Genomic DNA, 21,654 nt, shown 5'->3' with positions numbered 1-21,654 from the left:
GTAATAAGAATTTTTTATAAACTCAACATAAATAAAGTCTCAATTTACAAGTGTATTAGGCTGTCACGCGATCCGGGAGCAGGTCTTTCGATCACGGCACCGGAGCCTTCGCACGACGCATCTCGTCGCTCCGAGAGAGCGAAGACACACCGGAGAGTTTCAGTATCAACGCGAACTTGGAAACGGCCGGACCGGAGACTCGTCTCTGAGCGTGCTGTGAGGTCACGCCCACCACATCGCCAGCTCACGCATAGCCCGGAAAATCGTACACAGCAATTTTCCAGCTTATTACCATTGGGTTGATCGTTACCGTCTCCCGAAATCGTTCTGGTCGTGTCTGGATTACCGTTTCCGGGGCCGTTTGTCTTGCGACATGACAAAACACCATCGCCGAGCGATTTTTCACGCCTAATTGATCATGACGGTAATCGCGACCGTCTCGGTTTGATCGTGTGAGTGATCAGGACCGTTCAGTAGTCACGCTCGATCCTCTGCCAGATCGGGACGATTTAGAAAACGGCTTAAAACAATAAAGGGGCGTGGCGCTCAGGTTTCACGAGCTTACAACGTACAAAAGCTTTTCGAACCCGTGGAAAACTACTTTAAACTGTCTTTATTCAGGATTATAAGCGCCAGCTTCCAGAATGAGGACCTACGTTATCATAATCTTTATGCATTTGGCTTACAAAGGTAATTTACGTCTGAAATTTATTATCCTGCACATTCTTACCGTTTATATCTGCACAGTCCTACAACTCACAAAAACCTTTCATAGACTATAATGCTGCTAATTTCACGAATTTAACCATTTATTATTAATGACAATCGATTTATCATATATAATATTAATTAATAAAAAAACAACGTTAAAACATACTCAGTATTCGGCAACAGTACCGAAACAATTTCAAAACATTCTAAAACACTTCCGATTTTTTCCGCATACTTTACAGATTTTTAATTAGCAAAAAAAATGTCACGACATTACTTACGTAAAATATTAATAAAAACAAACGATGCCGTTCGCATAAATGAAATTTTTTTGAACAATTTTGCGGAAAATTGTAAATTCTCAGGGATTTCCATCGCCTTTTTGTAGTATGGATTTTCCGAAAGCTGGTTACGCCCACTTGTGTTTAATACGTACGGAAATCAAAGCGAGGGAAACCGGTTTTTTTCTGGATAAAAATCCAAAAATGATTTTTGCGGAAGGCCACCCGTTGTTTTTGGTTCAAGATTATGGGAGGAAAATGACGTATTAATTAATTTCGTATCGATTTTTTCCAAATAAGTTAAAGGTAAAATTAATTATGTATTTGGAAAAAATAGAATAAAATAAATTTGTCTGGAAAATTCTGAACATAACATAATTGAATAGGAATGAAAATGTGATATAGAGTTTGATTTTATACGTTTGTCCCGGATAATGGAGAACAAAAGAATTTAAAACATGCAGTTTGGTTGGGATTTATTTCTGATCTGAGGACTATTTGATGTGACAAATTCTGTTATGTGAACACAGTTGAAGCATTGAGTGAAAAAATTAAAATCAGGTAGTAAATATTAATAAATTCGGGTAATCATCTGAAATTCCTTATATCAGAATTATTTCATCCTTAACTAGATCACGGATTTAAAAAGTAGGAAGATGTATTAGAGTAAAACTATTAGACTATTATTATTGAGCATTGTTATTTATTTCCTAAATATTTAATTTTAAATGATAATCGGTAAAACAAATATTAAATATTAATTTTTTTGTAGTGCATACGGAAGTAAAAAAAATATTATATATATATATATATATATATATATATATATATATATATATATATATATATAAATATAACTAATAAAAACATAAATCAATTATTTTTATGTTTATACCAAACTATTAATTAGAGCTAAATTATTATTCTTTTGCCAATCTGCATAAATAATATTCCAATATTGAAACAAATAGTAACTTAATTTTTTTGTTTTGTGTTCCTATTATTTTGAATATTTTTAATTTGGTTACGCCCACTTGTGCTCAATTTGATGTTTCTAACAAGTAATAGTACAGGATATAAAATAATTTATTGCTTTAGTTTTGGATTATTAATGTCGAAATATGACTTCAGCAAAAATATGTTAAACTTTCATAATACTTATTACCTTTTAATTTAATTTATAGTTGATATTGATAAATTTTCTAATTTTGGTATATTTAATTAGTTGTTTCGTTATTCTTGTAAGTTATATACTAAAGTTAGTTATTCTACTAAATAATTTTAAAAGCTTAATACCCGCTCAATATAAATGTTGGTATTGTTGGTAATTTAGGTAATATTTTAAATGTATCGTGCTATTTCTAAAGCTTTATATCACTTCTCAAATTCGGAATACTGGTTACGCCCACATTTGGAGAGTTCCTTTAACAAATAAGGATAAAATGTTTCATGCTTTAAAATATTCCAGTTGAACTGGTGAAAAAATAAGTGTTTTTTCGTGGGGTTTTCCAAATACTGACGTGAAGACCACTTCGGTAAATGCCGGCTTGGCTGGCTCAGTGGTCAAAGAGACAGGAGGATCCTCCCAATCGAGTTAGTCACTCGTTAGTCGGTACGCTTAATGCTGACGACCATTGTTTAGAGCCAGATAAACCCTATTTGGTAAAAGGGAGTCTCTAAAATATAGGAAAAATCTTGGGTAGTGGTCTACTCTTCAAACCTCTACCTCTATAATTATTATTTTTAATATACACATTTCATCGACACATTTAACTGTTAGAGAATTTATCGGATTGCACTTCACATCATCGAAGTACCTCAAACGAATATTTTGAATCAACAGTCATTAGGGGACGCGTCATTAGAAATAAAAGCGCTGAATAACAATCATTATAGGCGTAAGTGAAAATGATACTCAATACTTTATTTTGTATTACCTGAATATATGGTATGTATAATAGATCAGTGAATTCTCAATGCTCTTTAAAGGTAAACGGTTGATCGTCGTATAAAATGACATCGTAATGATTTGAACCATTTTTGAATTTATAGGGATATAGTGGTTCGTAATGCAATGCTAAATACAAATGTTATTAAGCCGATTAAATTTTCTGAGATTTCTTGCTATAATCCCTCCAGAGGTTAAGTTAAAATCGGGAGGTTTTCAGAAATAATTTCTTTCAATATCATTTGTCTAACTTCTTAATAGTAAATTTATTATAGAGCATGTCCTTCTGAAACGGACTGTTAAGAAAGTTAATAATTATGCTTATGTTTTCATTATAGAATAATATTACCATAGACAAGACATATAGACGTATAGGCAAGAAACTGATTAATTAGCATTGAAACTTACTTGAAGGTATTTTGGAGAAAAAATAATTCATTTCTATTTTTAAACTAATTCACACATTTCTTTTGAAATGTGATTAATTTAATATAATATTAATCTCAATATTAATACTTGATATATATTTTGTAAAACATCTCTAAATAATTACTATTTCATTTCACTCAATTCATGAATGATGCTTATAAAATCGTAGGTTTTTATTGGTATTTTGAAAATATTGGTTACTGTTACTTCTATGTACAAACAATATTGATATGTATTTTCCCAGTGATCTTGGAGAACACAAATCATATACTCACAAGAGGATAGGAGATTTTTTCTTTTTTTTTATCAGGTTTGGGAATCGTAATGATTTGAACTACTTTTCGAGTTCCACAGAAGTAATGTAGCGTTAAATATATTTGTTATTAATTTAACGACCTTCTGACAATTCCTGTAAGACATTTCTGGCTATGGAATTAAATCCGAAGCACTGATTTCTTTTATTATTGTTTGTTCCTTCTTAACATTAAACAATTCATGAAACAGATCTTCTTGAAATTTAATGTTCGGAAATTTAACTATTTCGTTTTCTTTATGTAATTATATTACCCGATATCATATATATTTAATATTTTGAAATAAAGAAATGACTGATTCGCTATTAAAATTAACCTGAAGATATTTTGGAAAAAATATTCAGTTCTTATTAATTTATCGTTATTCTCTTTATATAACTACGGATTTTACATTTCCTTGGAATTTATAAAATTATATTTTTATTTATATTCTTTGTTTCAATTCGGTGTTACAGAAGGAAAGAGATAAATTTAAAACTAAATTAATTGATAACATGCTTGAATTATTTATCATGGATAATTTAAGTATATTTTTACGGAGGTTTATCTGGACTGGACAAACTGTTTAAAGCAGACTCCCAACCACGTTCCTCGACATTACGCCTACAAACTGACGAGTGATCTTCCTAGATCCCAGATGACGTCCAGACTTACTCAACCTGGTTACTGGCATGACTGTGATGGTTACTAATTGTCGGATTTTCCACCGTTGCCTATAATGACATTTATAATTACAATCATAAAGATAAAGTACATCCATCCTCCGACAGCACCAAGCTGGCTTACTTCAATTTTTAAAATATTGGTTACTCTTATTTCAACGGGTTTTGTCTCTGCGATCTCGGGGCAGGTCCGCTGTTAACGAGTAGGTTGTAGCACTTGAAAGTTTTTATGGTCATGAAATTTTACCTCGTAGGTATGCTTATGCATTTTTCCTTGTAGATCATTTCTGATACAGCATGGAGCATTGAAAATGTTTCGAAAAGTTTGGACCATGTTGAGATCTGTTTTTTTTTGTGCAACACCATAGCTGCCACACCGTTGGTTTATACAGGCTTGATTGGGACAAATTAGTCTGCCTTAGGTTATTGTGTACCTACATACATAAATAAACTACATTTAATAAACTTAATTTCCGTCAGATAGAGTAACAGCGAAAAAGGCATTTGAAACAAATACTGCCATGTAATATTTCTGGACTTCTCAGGTACATTTGATTGGTACCTAACGATATCCCAATAACAAAGGAAACAATACCTGGAACATTTGTCGATAATACAATCATTATGGTAAGAGACATATTTTTGGCTCTTTCTCATATATAAATATAATTCATATAAAGTAATTAAAATATCGGTGGATAGTGGTATACCAGCGATGATATACATGACGTTCAAAATAGTCGAATATTAGAATCTGGCTAATCGTCAATGAATCGTTCTTTATTAAATGCTTTGGTCTCATCTGGTAATATAACTAGGCTAATTTGGAATTAAATTTTTTGATAGTAATAGTTTGATAGTTATTTATATACACGGGCAATTCAGACATTAGTGTAAAAACTCAAAAAATTTTACTTGAATCCTTTTTTATTATGTCCATATTATACTACCCATTAGAAATTTTACTATTAATTTTATTATACTGAAGACCTTTAATGATTAATTCAAATACAGGACAATATACAATGGAAGAGCCTGCTCCAAAAAGCAGTAAATATAATACATACGACAATGTTCATCTTTTAATTGAAATAATACTTAATGAAAATTAATTCCCTAGGAGAAAACGACATTCTTGTCTTTATACGAAATTAATAATTTATTTTATTATTTTCTTGAATTATAATAGTATATTACCTCCTATCTGAGCTTCCATCTCGTTTTTGTGTTGTAGATTTCACGTAGACAAGGAATCGACTACGCCCACTCGTATTTAGTATATTGTTTTCGGGCTGAAAGCTTAAAGATGTTTGGGAGAAAATAATTTATTTCTCTGGTTGGTCTAATATATAACCACTGAGTGTATTTCACACTTCTTTAGAATTTAAAGCGATTTTTCCAGAATTTTCTTTTGTTCGCTCTGTTTTATTCCAATTATTCGCAATACGATATTGGAAGGTAGAAAATTTCATTAAATTAAATTAAATTAAATTAAATTTAGAATTCTAGTAAATTTATAATATTTAATGTCGATTAGTGATTCAAGCAAGTTCTGGGATGTTTTAAGATGGCACAAATAATTATTCTTAAAATATCTGACAAGCTGGCAGAAGAAGTTTATCTTTTATATTATAACCCTATCTTGCTACCTACTGAGATATCAAGATTATTTGAGAAATTACTGTTAAAACGTGTGAAACAACGTATATAAGTATTTCTGGTATATACCAGATTTCTAAATCATCAATGAAAGTGCATAGAGTACAGTTATTATTGAAAAGGCTTTCGAAAGAAATATTGCCCGGTAATATTTATATAACTGATAATAACATTTGGGATTCACAGAACGAGCAAAGTTTTATCATACAATTATTGTCAGTTTCTGTAGTCGTATATTTTCGAAAGGAAATTTAGAGTTTCGCATGAAGGGGCACTCTCAACATATTTCGTCTCGATTTTACGCAGGGTATCGTGGTACTAGTCATATCTGCTCTATACTGTTCATATGCCACCAGTACTAGAAGGAAATAGTACCTGAAACATTTGTCGATGATGTAATCATGATAGAAAAATATATATTTCTATATAGAATTGCTAAACAAGCTAAATCAGACTCAAAATTAAACAATTGTACTGGTTAGTCAAAAGATATACCGATACCGATACCGATAACCGATTTTAACCTAAAAACAAAGACATTGATTTATCAGTCGTTAATAAAGTTTATTTGAACTTTTGGAGTGCAAATATGGATTTTTTTCTAAGATATAAAACCGTTTAATAATCCGACGCCGTGGAAACCAATGTTTATCGGTAGGTACCCAACGAAGAAGTGCATGGTGACTCGAAATAAAACGGATCCAAGAAGTTTTAGTTAAAACGAATAAATACAACTATTGGATAACATGACTCACATTCATTTGTATAAGTTTCGCATGAGCGTCAATTGATTTGCTACTTGAATTCAATATGAGTCTAACTATTCACTCATATTGAATGAATCAATAAATCTAATCATTCCTAAGTGCTAAAATTGCCTAAATTGTCTATAATTTTTTCTAATATATCATCCACTGGAATATTAGCAGCTTGTTTGCCTGCAATCATATTTATATGTGATTTCAATAGAAATGACATTCACAACTAATGTTTATATCCTACATGTATTTTAATGTATTTATACCAGTTTTATACCATCCGGACAATGAAAATTTATTTTAATACTTCCCTGAAGTATTAAATGCTTCTCACCTTTTAATACACTAATATGAATTCTTAATAGATTACGCTCGATTTTAGAAGTGGTAATATTTTTAACAAATAGGAACCTGCAATCATAACAAATAGGGATTTAGTTTTTCTTTCATTAATATCTTTTCACACCTCAAAATCTTCAAGCAAGACAAACTTTAATGTTTTTTTTTCAGGTTTAATGTCATGGAATGTGTTTATCTGATGAACGAGCTGTGATTTTGATGAGGAATACTCACATATTGGTCATTCGAGTCATATTTATGATTAAAGGACACTTTAAAATTTAATAAATATATAGTAGTAATAGATTGCTTTATAAATTATGATTGTGCTAAGCGCATCTAATAAAAAAGTGCGATAATCTGATTTCCAATATATAAAAATATTATATATAATATTATAACCTAGCTCTATTCAGTATACGGTATAAATAAAATACACTAATTCATACACTTGGTATCTTATAATGAATAATAAATAAATCTAGTAAAGTCTTTAAATATATTGTGAAATCCTTTTCAAATGATGTTCAGCATGTCGTATAAAAATATTTGGACATGGACTTTTTGTTTCAGTTTCAACCAAATAACAACAAAGGGCTTCTGAAACTAAACATATATTGTAATATCAGTGATAAGTGAATCAGTAATTATTGAATATGACTTTTTTAGATCAAACAACTCACTAAATATTTTCCGACAATTATTTAATAGACTTCTGATATTTTGGATCTAAAAATATTTATACAAAATAGTTTTACTGCTATTTTTAAACTGAATGTATTTAAAACAATATGACCTGAAAATCGTGATGACATCTAGTACAATATAGTTACATCGTTGTGTGAATTTATTTGTCACAGAAGGGCGAACTTATGGACTTATATAGGGTTAGTGCATCAAGTTTTTTCAATAAAATTTTTTGTAATGGTAATTTTGTATGTATTGGTATGTGTTGGTATTGTACGTATTTGTTTGTAATGGTATTCGTATATTTGTGTATATAGTTCTGCAAGCGCTTTATATGATTTGTTTGTATGATTTTTTCTTTTACCTAGCTTCTGGCGGTTTCCTAAACTCAAAAAACTACTTGGGAATTCTCGTGAAGAGTTCTCTGGGGAGACAGATAATCTGTTTGCGTTTCAGTTTTACTTTTCATCACGCCAGTATACCTTAATAGCAAATTATTATGATATATTCTTAATTAAATTATGTAATAATGATGTTTATATTTTTTTAAATCCTCAAAAATTTGTTTAAAGAAAATTGTGGACTAAAATAGTTCAGAAATTTAGCAATACCTTTTTTTTGTTAAAAAATCTCATCCTACTTATTTCTCGTTATTTATATAAAAGATAAAAACATTTCAAAAGTTTTCTTTCTTATATTTTCGTTGTAATATAATGAGAGACTGACAATAAAAATAATGACCATTAAAAATAATTATTATTTTGAAACAACAAACGAATAGTTTTTTTTGCGTCAGCTGATATTATGAATTATTTAAAGCATTCTATAATTTAGATATTGCTTAATATCGATATTTCATCTTATAGATATTATTTAATATAGAAGTGAATAACTATGAATTAATAATAAGAAGTGAGCTATACATTCTAAAGATGTAATAAACTTTTAGGATAAACCCTTATCCATATTTGTTACATCAGGCGATTGATATGTTAACAATGTATATATGATACTACTTGTTAAAAATGGAATTTTTATGTTTGACTATGAGAAAGAATAGTGAAGTTTTTTGAATTAAGGGTTTTGTTTAGGTTTAAATAGGACTAGATTGACAGTATTTACCGTTTTATTTATAGTCATTGAAATAAATCGTATATATATACCATATATTTTTATTTTATAAAACGTTATGTAGAATCTGTACTATTTTATCAAAAAACCGTTTCTAAAATCAGTTTTTCTCTTACAAAAGTAACCCAAAGGCACATGTGATTTTTATGCTGAAAATTTTAAGCGTATTTTCAGAAATATCAGCTATTGCTTTTAGCATAAGGATATTGGAAAACAATGAATATTTATATTTGCTTAAAAATAAATGTTAGTATAAGTGATTTGTTGGTTTCAGATTATATATTTTAGGTGTGGTACTTTCCAATAGGATTAACAGTTTTCAAAGCAGATATTTTAAAGCCATAGGATTGATTTCTGGATAGATATGTCTTTACAGAAAAATTAACTATAGGTAAAATTTAGTTGTTTTATTATTATAAAAGTAGTATTTACATGAATATGAATATGACGTATAAAAATAAGTTGATTTTTATAATAAATCATTTTAAAACAGAGTAATTTACAATACTTTTACAACATTTACATTACTACTACACTCATGGCGTATTCTTCTGTTTTTTGTTGAAGCGGATAGTATATAGTATAATATATATGTATAGCTTATATTTGTAATAACTAGATATATTTAATTGCTCTATTTTAAGAAAATAATAGTAGATGAATATGGATATACAATATGAGTAATTTTAACTCAAAGAAAGGTAATGCGAATAAACGATATGCTACGAATTCCAACAGAAAATTCAAGTTCTGTTAAACATTTAACAACAAATACAAATACTTACAAAATTAATAATATACGCAATTTTTTTAAGCGACATATATTTGATTTAGCAAACTATATTTTTTATTAAATGTATAATATTTTTTATAATTATTATAAACTATATAAATTCAGCAAATTCTATCAAGAAATTAAAGTTTAACATGCATTAATAATAATGCTGTAGTTTAACGATGTTTAGGGATAATTAATGGGGGATATAAATTTCATTTATTACAGCTGAATGAATGGTTCAAGCAAATTTCATCTATGTGGGGTTAATCCTAGAGAATATCAACTAAATTTCTAAATTCCTTGAAGGCAATAAGGAGGCGTGGTTTCGCCACAAACTCAGGCCCATGGTAGGGTTTCAAATTGTAAAATGTGTTTGAAACTGTCTTTATTCAGGATTAAGGATAAAATGTCTGAAAATTAAGTTGTCCTTTATTATAATCTCAATAAGTAGATGTTATTTATTGTGTGTTTTACCTTTGCTAGATGTTTATCCTTGTATATAACATATAAATGAATATTTCTTTGTTTTTTTTAATGCGTTCCTAAATCGATTGTGATAAAACTGTAGTGGGTTGTTTTGTATACGTTCGCGTAGCCTCTTGAGTCAATATATGTTTTATATAAACAGGTTTTTGTTACAATTTATGTTCTTAACCCAGATATGGTTACTGTTTGTTTTAACAAACAACGTAAAGATATCTACTGTGTTTTTCTTATCGCAAACTGGCCACAGAATAAGATTGACCAAAAACGATCAAGTACACGCAGAAAAATAGACAGCAGAGGCATTCATCTTTCGACGTTTAAGCATCTTATATTCAGTTAACAATCATCCATTCAATAATCAAACATTGATACATTTTCATTAGTTAATTAGATGTATAATAGTCAGTGTTGTTAATAAAGTGTTAAGGGAAACATAGTTTCATTCAATAAATTACACGAAGACCCCCATACTACATTCCACCGTATTATGACTGCTAGATGGTCTCACTTGATGCTAATTTTAAAAACGACTGTTTAGTACTTGCATTCTTTGAAAACCAGTGAATGTATTGAATAGATTGTTTTACTGCAAAAATTATTTTTATGCAAAAATGACGCATCCAATTCACCTAAAGTTTGTAAGGAGAGTTTTTATACTTTAATATTTAAAAATATATTGTAGGATATTAGAGAAGGTTAAAACATATTGAAGTTATTTTTTTTAATATAGCACACAAATTAATTTTCTGGCGTTTTCTACTGGGCGCTAATGTTTATTGTACCTTTAAACGCACACTAGACTTAGTTATTTATAAAATACAAAACTGTTGTATTCACATTATTCTCACTGAATTGTTGACGGAGCTGGAAGAAAATTTCTATGACTGTAGTAGTAATGAACATGACGTTGTTATTCTACGAACACAAACTAAGACCTGGCCGACGAGGTTTCGGTTGAGGAGCGAAACGTTGCTATTGGTTATTTGTCTGCCTCCCAGTTAATAGCGAAATCGGCAATTTTAGAACCACAAAATTAAGAAAACCAACAAAATAATGAAAGAGATTGTGAACCATGTGGAGAGGTTGATTACTGGCCGTTGCGGCAACATATAACACCAACGGAGCTCTTCGTGAAATTTTTTGATGACGAAGTCATATCAACGTTTGTTAAATATACATCTATATGTTGCTAGAAGAAACAGAAAAGCTGATATAACTACTGGGGAAATAATTTTTTTTTGGGTGATTTCTTAATAAGTGGATATTGCACAGTGAGTAGAAGAAGAATGATTAGGAAACATTCTGACGACACAAATAATAGTCTAATTTCCAAAGCTACAAGCAGAGATCGACTTGAACATATTATGACCAATATCCACTGTTGTGACAATAATTCCCTGGATAGAAATGACTGCTCTGCTAAAATTGGACCTTTATTCGATAAGATGAATATAAATTGTTTAGAAAATGCTCCTTATATAGAACATCATAGTATTGATGAAGCCATGGTCAAGGGACGTAAGGTCTTTGGCAGACATCTGATAAACAATTCATAAAAGGAAAACCTGTTCATTATGGGTACAAAGTATAGGTGGGTACCTAATATTTTGGATATATAGTTTGATTCATATCGGGAGGCAAAATCTATCATATATCAAAAAAAAAATCGATATTATTGCGTATTTAATTATATTTTTATAATATAATTCTTTTATAAAAGTGAACATTGTTTCATATATGTTTTTTAAAAATTATTTAAGAATGATCAAATGCCTACTGTACGTTTAAATGAACACCTATTTTGGTAGAAAAGCCTCATACTAATCTTTAGTTTTTGGATATTTGTTTTGGCATATTCACATAACATCCGGTTACCTTTAACAAATAATTTGGTTATCTGAAAAAATTCAGAAGTCTTTCATAAACGGCAAAACTATTGCTGTAACGGCGATTTTCATAGTATTTTTGTTATAAGTAGTACAAATATTTTGCTCTGAAGTATTAGCATGACCCAGACATGTGACATGTGTAAATTCAGTTTGTGTGATGTTACGGTAGAAAGTTAAGGATACCATATACAAGACAGTCATTTGAGAAAAGGTTACAGGTTAAAAAACGATCAATAGATTTTATGGTACTTATGGTTTAGCGGGAATTTAGAGACTATATAGAAATACTTTGGTCATTTTTACTCGAATAAAAGCAACATTATATTTAAAACAATGTGAAAAAAAGGCCTAGTGGTACACCAGAATATTCAGTTAGCTATATGGAAGTATATTACTTCTTACAAAAATGGAGAAGAAGATGAGGAACAACAAAACATATTCAATACGCCTTCACCATCCTATGGCCACAGCTTTGAAGATCTCCGCTCAACTACATAGATTGGTCTAATCGTAGTTATGTTATCTTACTAGACATATCGAGTTATCACAAAAGAAGATAGAACTTAACCTTACAAAGAGTTCAACAAAGTTGAAAAATTCCCTTTTCCTTTGAGAAAAAAACGAAATGAGTATCTGGAATTACCCAAATATTTTTTTATCATATATAAAAATTAGTAATAATTGATTTATGAATTGCAATTATACTTTTTGTTGTTGGACTGTGTACTAAACCGTTTTACGTTTGAACGATAATGTAATATATGCGTTTCGTTTTATTATGTGATTGTGAATCGATTGGTTATATTGTTTTGATCTAACAATGTCCTATACTATTAAAGATATCCAATTTGGAATATATCGAGTCAATTAATACTTGATATTGGTGTTGATCGGTATTGTTTATGTCTTGATGTCCTTCTTCTCCTGCATTAGCAAAGCCTAGGTCAGTGTGGCGAAGTTTAGATAGAAGACCCATATGAAAAATCGCTTTGGTTCACATAAATTGTAATTAGTGCAAATAAATTAAGTAGTATAAAGTAAAGTGTTTCATGAATTCGCAAGAAAGTTTAATGGAAAGCGTCAGCTGTGAGCAACCAGGGCTCAGAGTGAATTGGGAACTATAAGCAAACAGAAGGGCTCCAACGGCAGTCAGCTAAGAGAGCTTTCGAAGAAGTGTCAGAAGAAATGAGAATTAGCTAATTAGTTTAGTTATATTTTTCATTAACAAATATTTGAGACCGTAACAACATTGTAGATTTTATATCAATTTTTACATGACTAAATTAACTATAATTTGAAAAATAACTAGAAGTTATAGCTTTATAGTTATTAGCTTTATGGTTAGTTATATGCTTTTAAAAATTGTAATATTCTACAAGCAATACCAGGAAATTCCATTATACCTCTTCGTGGATTATTTTTACACGATTTTACTCCTCTATTCCCCAACAATCTATGAAGGGATGTTCTACATCCCTCAAACAGCTGCATATCTTTCTATGGATGGAAGTTTTATATGGATACATTTTAGACTAACAGTTTCCTCTGACATCAATGTGATCTAAATCCGAAATTATATTGCGTTTAATTTTTTGAGATATTTTAGTCACAGTGCTCATATTATTATTCATTGCAACTGTAATACGCTAATAATATTTGCAATAAAAACCGCTAAACATAAGTAACCTTAGTATTCAATATTATGAATACTTACTACGCTACTAACGTATTTTACTGATAAAAGGGGGCTTCCATTATCTCGTTCTTGCTCGAAGTAACTGATTAGAGACGAAATCTTTTTCTGACTTGTTGAGAGTTCGTTGACGTTGAGACTATCTAATGACTTCGGCGTTTTTGATCAGAGTAATAGTAAATAGTATATATAGAGTAATGGTATATATATATATATATATATATATATATATATATATATATATATATTTATACTATATATTTAAAGAGTATGAAAGCCGTATGTGGGATCTTTCTTCGATCAATATCAAAATTTCGATCACCTTCCTGTAAAGAACAAGGAATTACTGAAAGTTGGTTACGCCCCTTTGCGTTCAATACGCACAGGAGGCGGCGAAAAATATTTTTTTGGGGAGAGAATCTAAAAGCATTTTGGTAAGGAACGGTTGTTGTTTCGAAGGGGCTGACATAGGAAAACAATCGGTAATGGAAGATGTATTTAATTTATTTTTTTTCATGTTTCTTTGCCATAAAGTTGGTAATTGTACTGGCGAAGAAAAATATGTGTTCAGAATTAAATCAAATTTCATGTAGATGACTTAATCTTGTATCGAGATATTGACATGTGATGGAATGATGAATTTATGTTGTTTAGTGTTCTGTTTACATGCTCTCGTGTTGTTGGTGTAAAATTAGATTAATAATATATTAGAAGAAAAAAAGTAAATGATGCATTTACAATATATTGAATTTCTTATACTTGTAGGTCCATATTACAATAATATAATACTATCTTGATACAATATCGTATTAGATTTATATTTTCCCGGTAAATGTTCTTGACATTTGAACATGATATTTGTTGATGGTTAAAGGTACAAATGTCCCTCATCCGAATAATACTTAATATAATATTTTTAATAATAAGATGATTATTTATATGAAATAAGAATCGAAAAAAAAATCATTATGTACCATTTTTGCATACGCTCTCTGAATATATGCAATTTCGTTTACGTCTAACTTGAAAAAATCTTCAAAATGAAATATGTAATTAAATAATACATGGAATATCTCACTGATAGTGTATGGATGGTTTGCGTGTATGGAAAATTTGGGTGATGTAACTTGAAAGACTTGTGTTTATGGATGGTTGAAATTCAAATGTAACTATATTGCGCCTGAAATAAAATATTTTAATTGTCGATCAAAATTAGTTGTTTAGAAAAATATTTATGTTGTATTGCAACATATATTAAGTATTCAAAGAATATTTATACGTTAAAACCATTTATATTTATACGTTAAACTCATTCTTTACGATGATATTAACACTTATAAAATGGCCTTTTCGAAACGTTATTCGTCATGTATTTAATATTGATTAAGACGTTTTTGCTTTTCTTCCATTTCAGTAACAAATTGGTTTGAAATCTATGGAAAACGGTAACTGATGTTGATATGTTGGTCGTTCAGCAAATTAGAAGAAATAAGAAAAATAATTTGAAAGAGTGTCCCAACAGTTCAGTGAATTTCGGTCATGATTATTATTAAGAAAAAACTGAACTAAGTAAATAAGATATAAATTTTGTTTACAGTTTTAAGAAGTATGTCTATTCTCGGGTGCCAACAAAATTTAATATCTGTGATTTATATGTTATAAGTTTTATTAAATATTTATATGTCACAAAATATTCTTAAGGACTTGCGTGGTCGAGATGGGATATGATATTTTATTCCAGAAACTATGGTTTGAAATTAGTAGAAAAGGGAAGATCCTAGTTACACTCCTTTATTAACACTACCAAAAGTATCATCACAAAAGAAAACAAACTAAAAGAAAAGGAATAGAGGATATATTGTATACGTAGAACTGGGCTCCATGGAATAATCTTGTAACCTTTAACAATCAAGAAACAATATTTTAATATAATTGTTATAATATATATATATATATATATATATATATATATATATATATATATATATATATAAGTATATATATATGTATATATAATATATATAGCCATCATTTTGAGATATATTGTTCTTGGTGCTGCTTGGATTTTTCAATTAAGCAATATGCTAGTTACAAGTTAGTTTAAAACTTGATCGTTCCTTGAAGATGTCAACATATATATTCGCGCTCGAGGACCAGCTAAATAATACGATATTGCTACCCAAATCATAACAGAACCTTCTATATGCTTGACTGTAGGAAGCAGGTATTTTTTGGTGTTCTCCACACATCAATCTGCTTGTTTGTAGGAAACAATGTAAGCGATGATTCATCGGAATATGCCGTGCTCTTCCAATCATCAAGTATCTAGGTTTTATGATCGCTGCACAACTTATTTTGCAGCTTAGTCCGATGATTTATAAAGGGTTATAAAGGGTTGCGCAATCGCAGCCCTTCCATGAGTATTAGACTTTTGTAGCTTACGCCGTACTGTTTTTGTCGAAATAGTATTACTCATTTGCCGCAACAGTTAGTCTAGCCATAGTCATTTTTAATATTCGTCATCCTCTTTTAATTAACTTTAATCGATTTTGCCTACTAATATTCTTTGACGAAGATGTTTTACCATGATTTGGGTATGCTGTTATTACCGTGGATACAGTTGCTCGTAAGGCGTTAAACAATTTAGATATTTTCGTCACAGATATACAGATATCACAGTGTAATTAATAAAAAGAAAACAAAAATGTATATATAGAACTCGGCTTTATGAAATGATTTCAGAATCTCTAATAACGACACCAAGAGAAAACCTAATTATCATGATAATTAGTTTCCACCTGTTATTTGGAGATACGTTGTTGTTGCAATTAAAATATACCAAATGTCATTATTGGCATAAGTTGCAAGCATGCTGGTTCGAGAGTGAGTTTTTTTGAGATGTTTCAAATAACTTTGCACGAACCTACATGTCTTAATCCCTCATTCGATCAACACATGTCCAAACTTTTACAATACGGGATTTTGAATATGTTTTTCGGAATGTAAGATTTCTTCCTAGATAAATATGATTACTGGAGATTACTATATATATTACAGTATTTATTACTACTGTAATAAAAAAATTTAAGATAATTAAAATAAAACGCACAATTATTATTTTGGAATTGTGTTTATTGCTCATGAAATGCCTATTTCAAATATTAATTAATTCTATCACATGCTTTAAAAATATCCACATGTTTTAATAGATACAAGCCAATGTAATTCAATTTTGAGTGGTTTCATTATTCTTTTTTCCTTTAAGTTGGTATAGCTCTAAGCCGATACGGATTTTGGACGTCAACTGTCATTTAATATGTTTACAGTGCTTTGTCTTGAATTTTACATTGAAAGTGTATCGACTTTGCACAAGTGAGTTTTATAGGGTGCCTTCAAATTTAGTCGAAATGTAGTAGTAAGTTATCTTTGTTATGCTCATTCATCAATTGATATTAATATTGCTAACGTAATGGAATGCTTCAATATCGTCAATTAAGTTTAAGTTTATCGATCGTTTATCGAGTTTTGAAAAATTTTATTTAAATTATGATTATTTGGTAGATCTTTAGTGAATGTTACATTATTGAACAATGCATACAGTTCTCATTGAGCTAAATGAATTTTGAGGTGAGGAATTTGTTGAATCAAGATGAGATCTTGCATGGATCAGAAAGTACAGAATCAGGAATCGAGGAATAGAGGCAGTAAGACTGATTTTGCAGGATAACTAGAGATAATCTGCACCCAGCATATTCTTTGTATCATTCAGTTTAATTTAGTTTGTATGGGTAATTAATATTTACTGGGACTAGCGAAATTTTAAATATTATATATAATATCATTATATGAATTTCTAAATTATGTGAATCTATCAAGACAGCATTGCAACGCAGGAATTACAGGGTTTGGATTCAGATGTGTGCCAGGAGACATTAGAATAGTGTGTCATTTACTAGTGTCATTCTAGTTTTTTGAAAAGTGATATAAAACTCCATGATTATCACTCCTTTTTTCATTCATTTTCTTATATATAGATATGTTATATAATATTTGTACGTATTATATATATATATATATATATATATATATATATATATATATATATTATATTATATATACAGGACATGTAGAAAATCATTTCATTAAGGGATCTCCTAAACAAAATACTATTTTAATTAATTAGTCTTATTTTAAATTTTATTCTAACGTCTATATATATCCAATAATCAGGTAGGATGGAGTTAGATGTTTTAGTCTACGTACTTTCTGTCACTTCGCATATTTAGCTGATTAGTGAGCACATTGGGTTGCACAAACATATTGAATAACACTCGTTATTGGTTTTAGATGAATATCTCGTTGTATTACTTCATTTGAATCATAGCACGGAACATCGAGAATGGAACGGGACACTTTATTTTTGAACCGTTGTATGATGAATTTATTAGACTTGCTAGCGGTTCCCTATAATCGGATTCCATATGACCAAATAGGCTTGGGTATAGATTTATACAATAATATCTTGTTATCTAATGATAACTTGGATTTGCGCCCGATAAGTCAATATATTTGGTACAGTTTAAGTCCATGTTGTTTCCGCTTGGCGAGTACGTATTATATGAATCTCTAAATTATGTGGTTCTAACGAGACAGTGTTGCAGCGCAGGAATTACTGGGTTTTTATCTAAATGACTGCCAGAATACATTAGAATATAGTCATTTATAAGTCATTCTGGTTTTTAGAGAAATTTTTTATCTAGAATGATGCTAGTAGTTCAGACATTACTAATATCATTCTATTTTTTGGATTAGTGGCGCAAAACTCCATGATTATCACGTCACGTTTCATCCATCAACACGTTCTTCCACTTGTTTTAATATTTTTAATTAATATTTTTCCTATTAACCGTAACTTTCCGTCCTTCTAAAAACCATAATCAGAAATGAAATTATAAAGTGTTTTTATTTCTCGCATCAACTCTGACTGGAATCAAAGAGTATATGTTCAATCATCTATAAAAAGCACATATGTTTTAAAGTATCAACATTCTTTAGTGAAGTTCTACTTTTAAAGTATAATTTTACAGAAAATATAATATTCAGTTTGTTCTTATCATAGTTTTAGGACATGAGGATTTTAAATTATTTGTATAAATGGAATAGGAGGTAAAATAAATAAAATATGACTTTGACAGTCGACAACAAAGGTATTAAAGAAATAATCTGTATGCATAAAATGGGAGAGCTCGCTTTCAGAAATAGCAGCGGAGCCATATATTTTTATGACACACGCTGTTCAGAAAACGTGTTTTAATTTTTAAAGTATTTCTCTTTCCCTAATACATTTCTCGACTATTACATTCGACCTAGTTCGCTCTATTTTATACATTTTAAAAATCCCTCCAAATAATTTATCGCATCCTTAGATTATGACAGGCCGTATAATATTACGTTTATGCTCTCTTTATTACATTGAATTTATAATTTGCCAAATAATACTGCTCGTTACTCTTGTTTCACTTGTTATACGACTGTTATATTGACGTAGAGTTGTTGCTAGTATATTAGGTGTTAAATTTAGTTTTACTTTTTCTGTTGGCTATAGATCAACCCGACATTTCTGCAACGTAAACTAATACATATCTACAATATCTGTTCAGAATTGGGTTCGAATTTTATTAAAGAAAATGCACATCTATAAATATACATGTTTTTTGCATAGAAATGAATTTCATTTATTTCTGATGATTACATTGCTATTTTTCATGCAAACATTTTTAGCAATAATACTCAACAAAACAAGATGCTCCTAATTCAGTAGTGTAAAGTTATCTGACTAAAAAATCTGTCATTAACATAACCTTTAATCATTTAAAAATTTGTAGGAACGTCACTTTATTTCCTTTATTAATTTGAATAAATCTATGACGAAGAAAAGGTATTGAATTTTTACGGATGTTTAATGAAACTAAATCATGACACAAAAACATTGCTATGAAATAAAATAAATGTTTAGAGACATAAATAAACTGCCGTTATAGAAGTTAAATTAGTCTACCTAGTATAAAATCAGATATAATCAAGTGATTATGCACTATGAATGATTGAAATTTATGTATGATTTAATAAGAGTTAAATGTTGAAAGAATTTACGCCCTACAGTACCGAAGTATTCATCAGAAGAAGGAAGAAGCAATTACTTAGTCGCACTACCCACTACGGTTGGATAACTCATAGCCTGGACGAGCAGCAATTCACGTCTAGCTTACGATGAAGCCAACCAGTTTATCGATTTTTAGATTAGCCTGAAGGTGCTGCTTCAATATTACAAATTAATCTCTAATTTTTATTTTTAGAGACTGCTCTGTTCAGCAAAATCTTGTCGACTGTTATATCTAAATTGAACTGGACGGAATTAGCGTTATACGAGATTTTTGCGTTTCTTCGGAATTTCGAAACGGTGTACCAGCCAAACCATGCTCTGAAGCTTTGACTTCAATAGGTACGCTGGCGTACGTATATGGCAGAACTTCGCGTTCGGGCTGCAACAGTGCATTCTTCACAATTCCTGCATCGTGTGGCTGAGCATCGTAATACAACAGGGGAACTTTGGTATTTTTTTGCAACAATACGTTATTTAATTTGGTTTATTTTATTTCGATGAATATTATTTCTCTCTTGGATTAACCCTTGAGTTTTTAACTTGGAACCGTTAAAAAAAATTGCATTTATTTCTTGCCAAGTCATAAAATCGCGATGTTGAAACTGTTTTAAATGGAGCTTCTGCTCAATTTTGTTTCCGTTTGGAAGATCCTCATTGAATGCTTTTCCAACAGTTGAATAATCAATTGATGGTCCATCTGAAAACCCTCTGAGGGCTTGAGCTGTATTCTGATTCAATAAGTCATGTTATTCTTTTTTTTAAATTTTTGGTTCACCAGTCATAATTCATATTATTGAAATATCGTTCAATGAATATGGACTGTGTTTGCTTAATATACTGCAAGACGTCATATTACTAATATTACTATTATTTTATGTAGAGAAATGTCAAGGTAATTGAATTTAACATTTATTTGGGTGTTTAACAGGTATTTACATTTAGATTTCGCATTAATACCAATATATCGCTAATATTTAAAAGGATTTGGTGGATAAAAATAAATAAATTCGTTCAACTATCGAATTATATCTGACAAATGATTATATATGGATATGATTAAAAATTAGTGTATGTTTTTCATGATGAATAACAAATAAAATATATACAGATTTCAGTATTCAAATATTTTGTTTTATTTAATTACATGTGTTTTATGGATAAAACTATAGTTTATAGAATTATGTCCATTTTCCACTAATCATTCCATATTTCTATCCATGAATCTATAAGATTTATTATGATTTTATATATTATTAATTATTATATATTTAAAAAAATAATTGAGTATCCTCTTTGGCAGACCACTACATATTTAGCTCCGTGATGATCATAAAAACAGAGCAATTAATAAAATGATGATCTATAGAGTGTATGCAATCTGAATCTATGTAATATCTATCTAATATATCATTAAGAGTCACCTGATTAATGGAGATTAATCTCTTAAATTAATCTGTGAACATTACGTGAATCTGTTCTTGTAGAGTTAGGAACAAATGGAAGTCGGATGGGGCAAGATCCAAAATATACGACGATGTATTGATGAAAATTTTCCTGTAAGTGTTTTTCAATTTTGCGGAATCGCTATGCTTGGGTGACCTAGCGTTGTTGTGGCAGAAGCCATGGCTTCTGGAAGTCTTTTTTAATATACTGTTTACTATAATTAGTTGTGATATGACAATTATAGTTAACGAGTTTAATTAATGGTTAGTCAAGGGTTCAGCAG

General features: G+C 29.7%; 1 protein-coding gene across 1 annotated transcript in view; it reads left to right on the top strand.

The window, feature by feature from the left end:
• The first annotated feature begins 556 nt into the window (after positions 1–556).
• The window catches only part of LOC143193474 (uncharacterized), a 178,892-nt gene continuing 157,794 nt past the window's right edge, over positions 557–21,654 (top strand). Inside the window, exon 1 of the mRNA XM_076399700.1 lies at positions 557–690. Coding sequence (XP_076255815.1) covers positions 645–690 — 46 coding nt within the window. The 5' untranslated portion in view covers positions 557–644. The remainder of the gene's footprint in view (positions 691–21,654) is intronic.

This window comes from Rhynchophorus ferrugineus, unplaced genomic scaffold (genome assembly GCF_030347505.1).
Source record: "Rhynchophorus ferrugineus isolate W39M unplaced genomic scaffold, kcgeb_rfMv2 rfM3, whole genome shotgun sequence".
Lineage (NCBI taxonomy): Eukaryota > Metazoa > Arthropoda > Insecta > Coleoptera > Curculionidae > Rhynchophorus > Rhynchophorus ferrugineus.
This window is presented reverse-complemented; position numbering and strand designations above follow the sequence as displayed.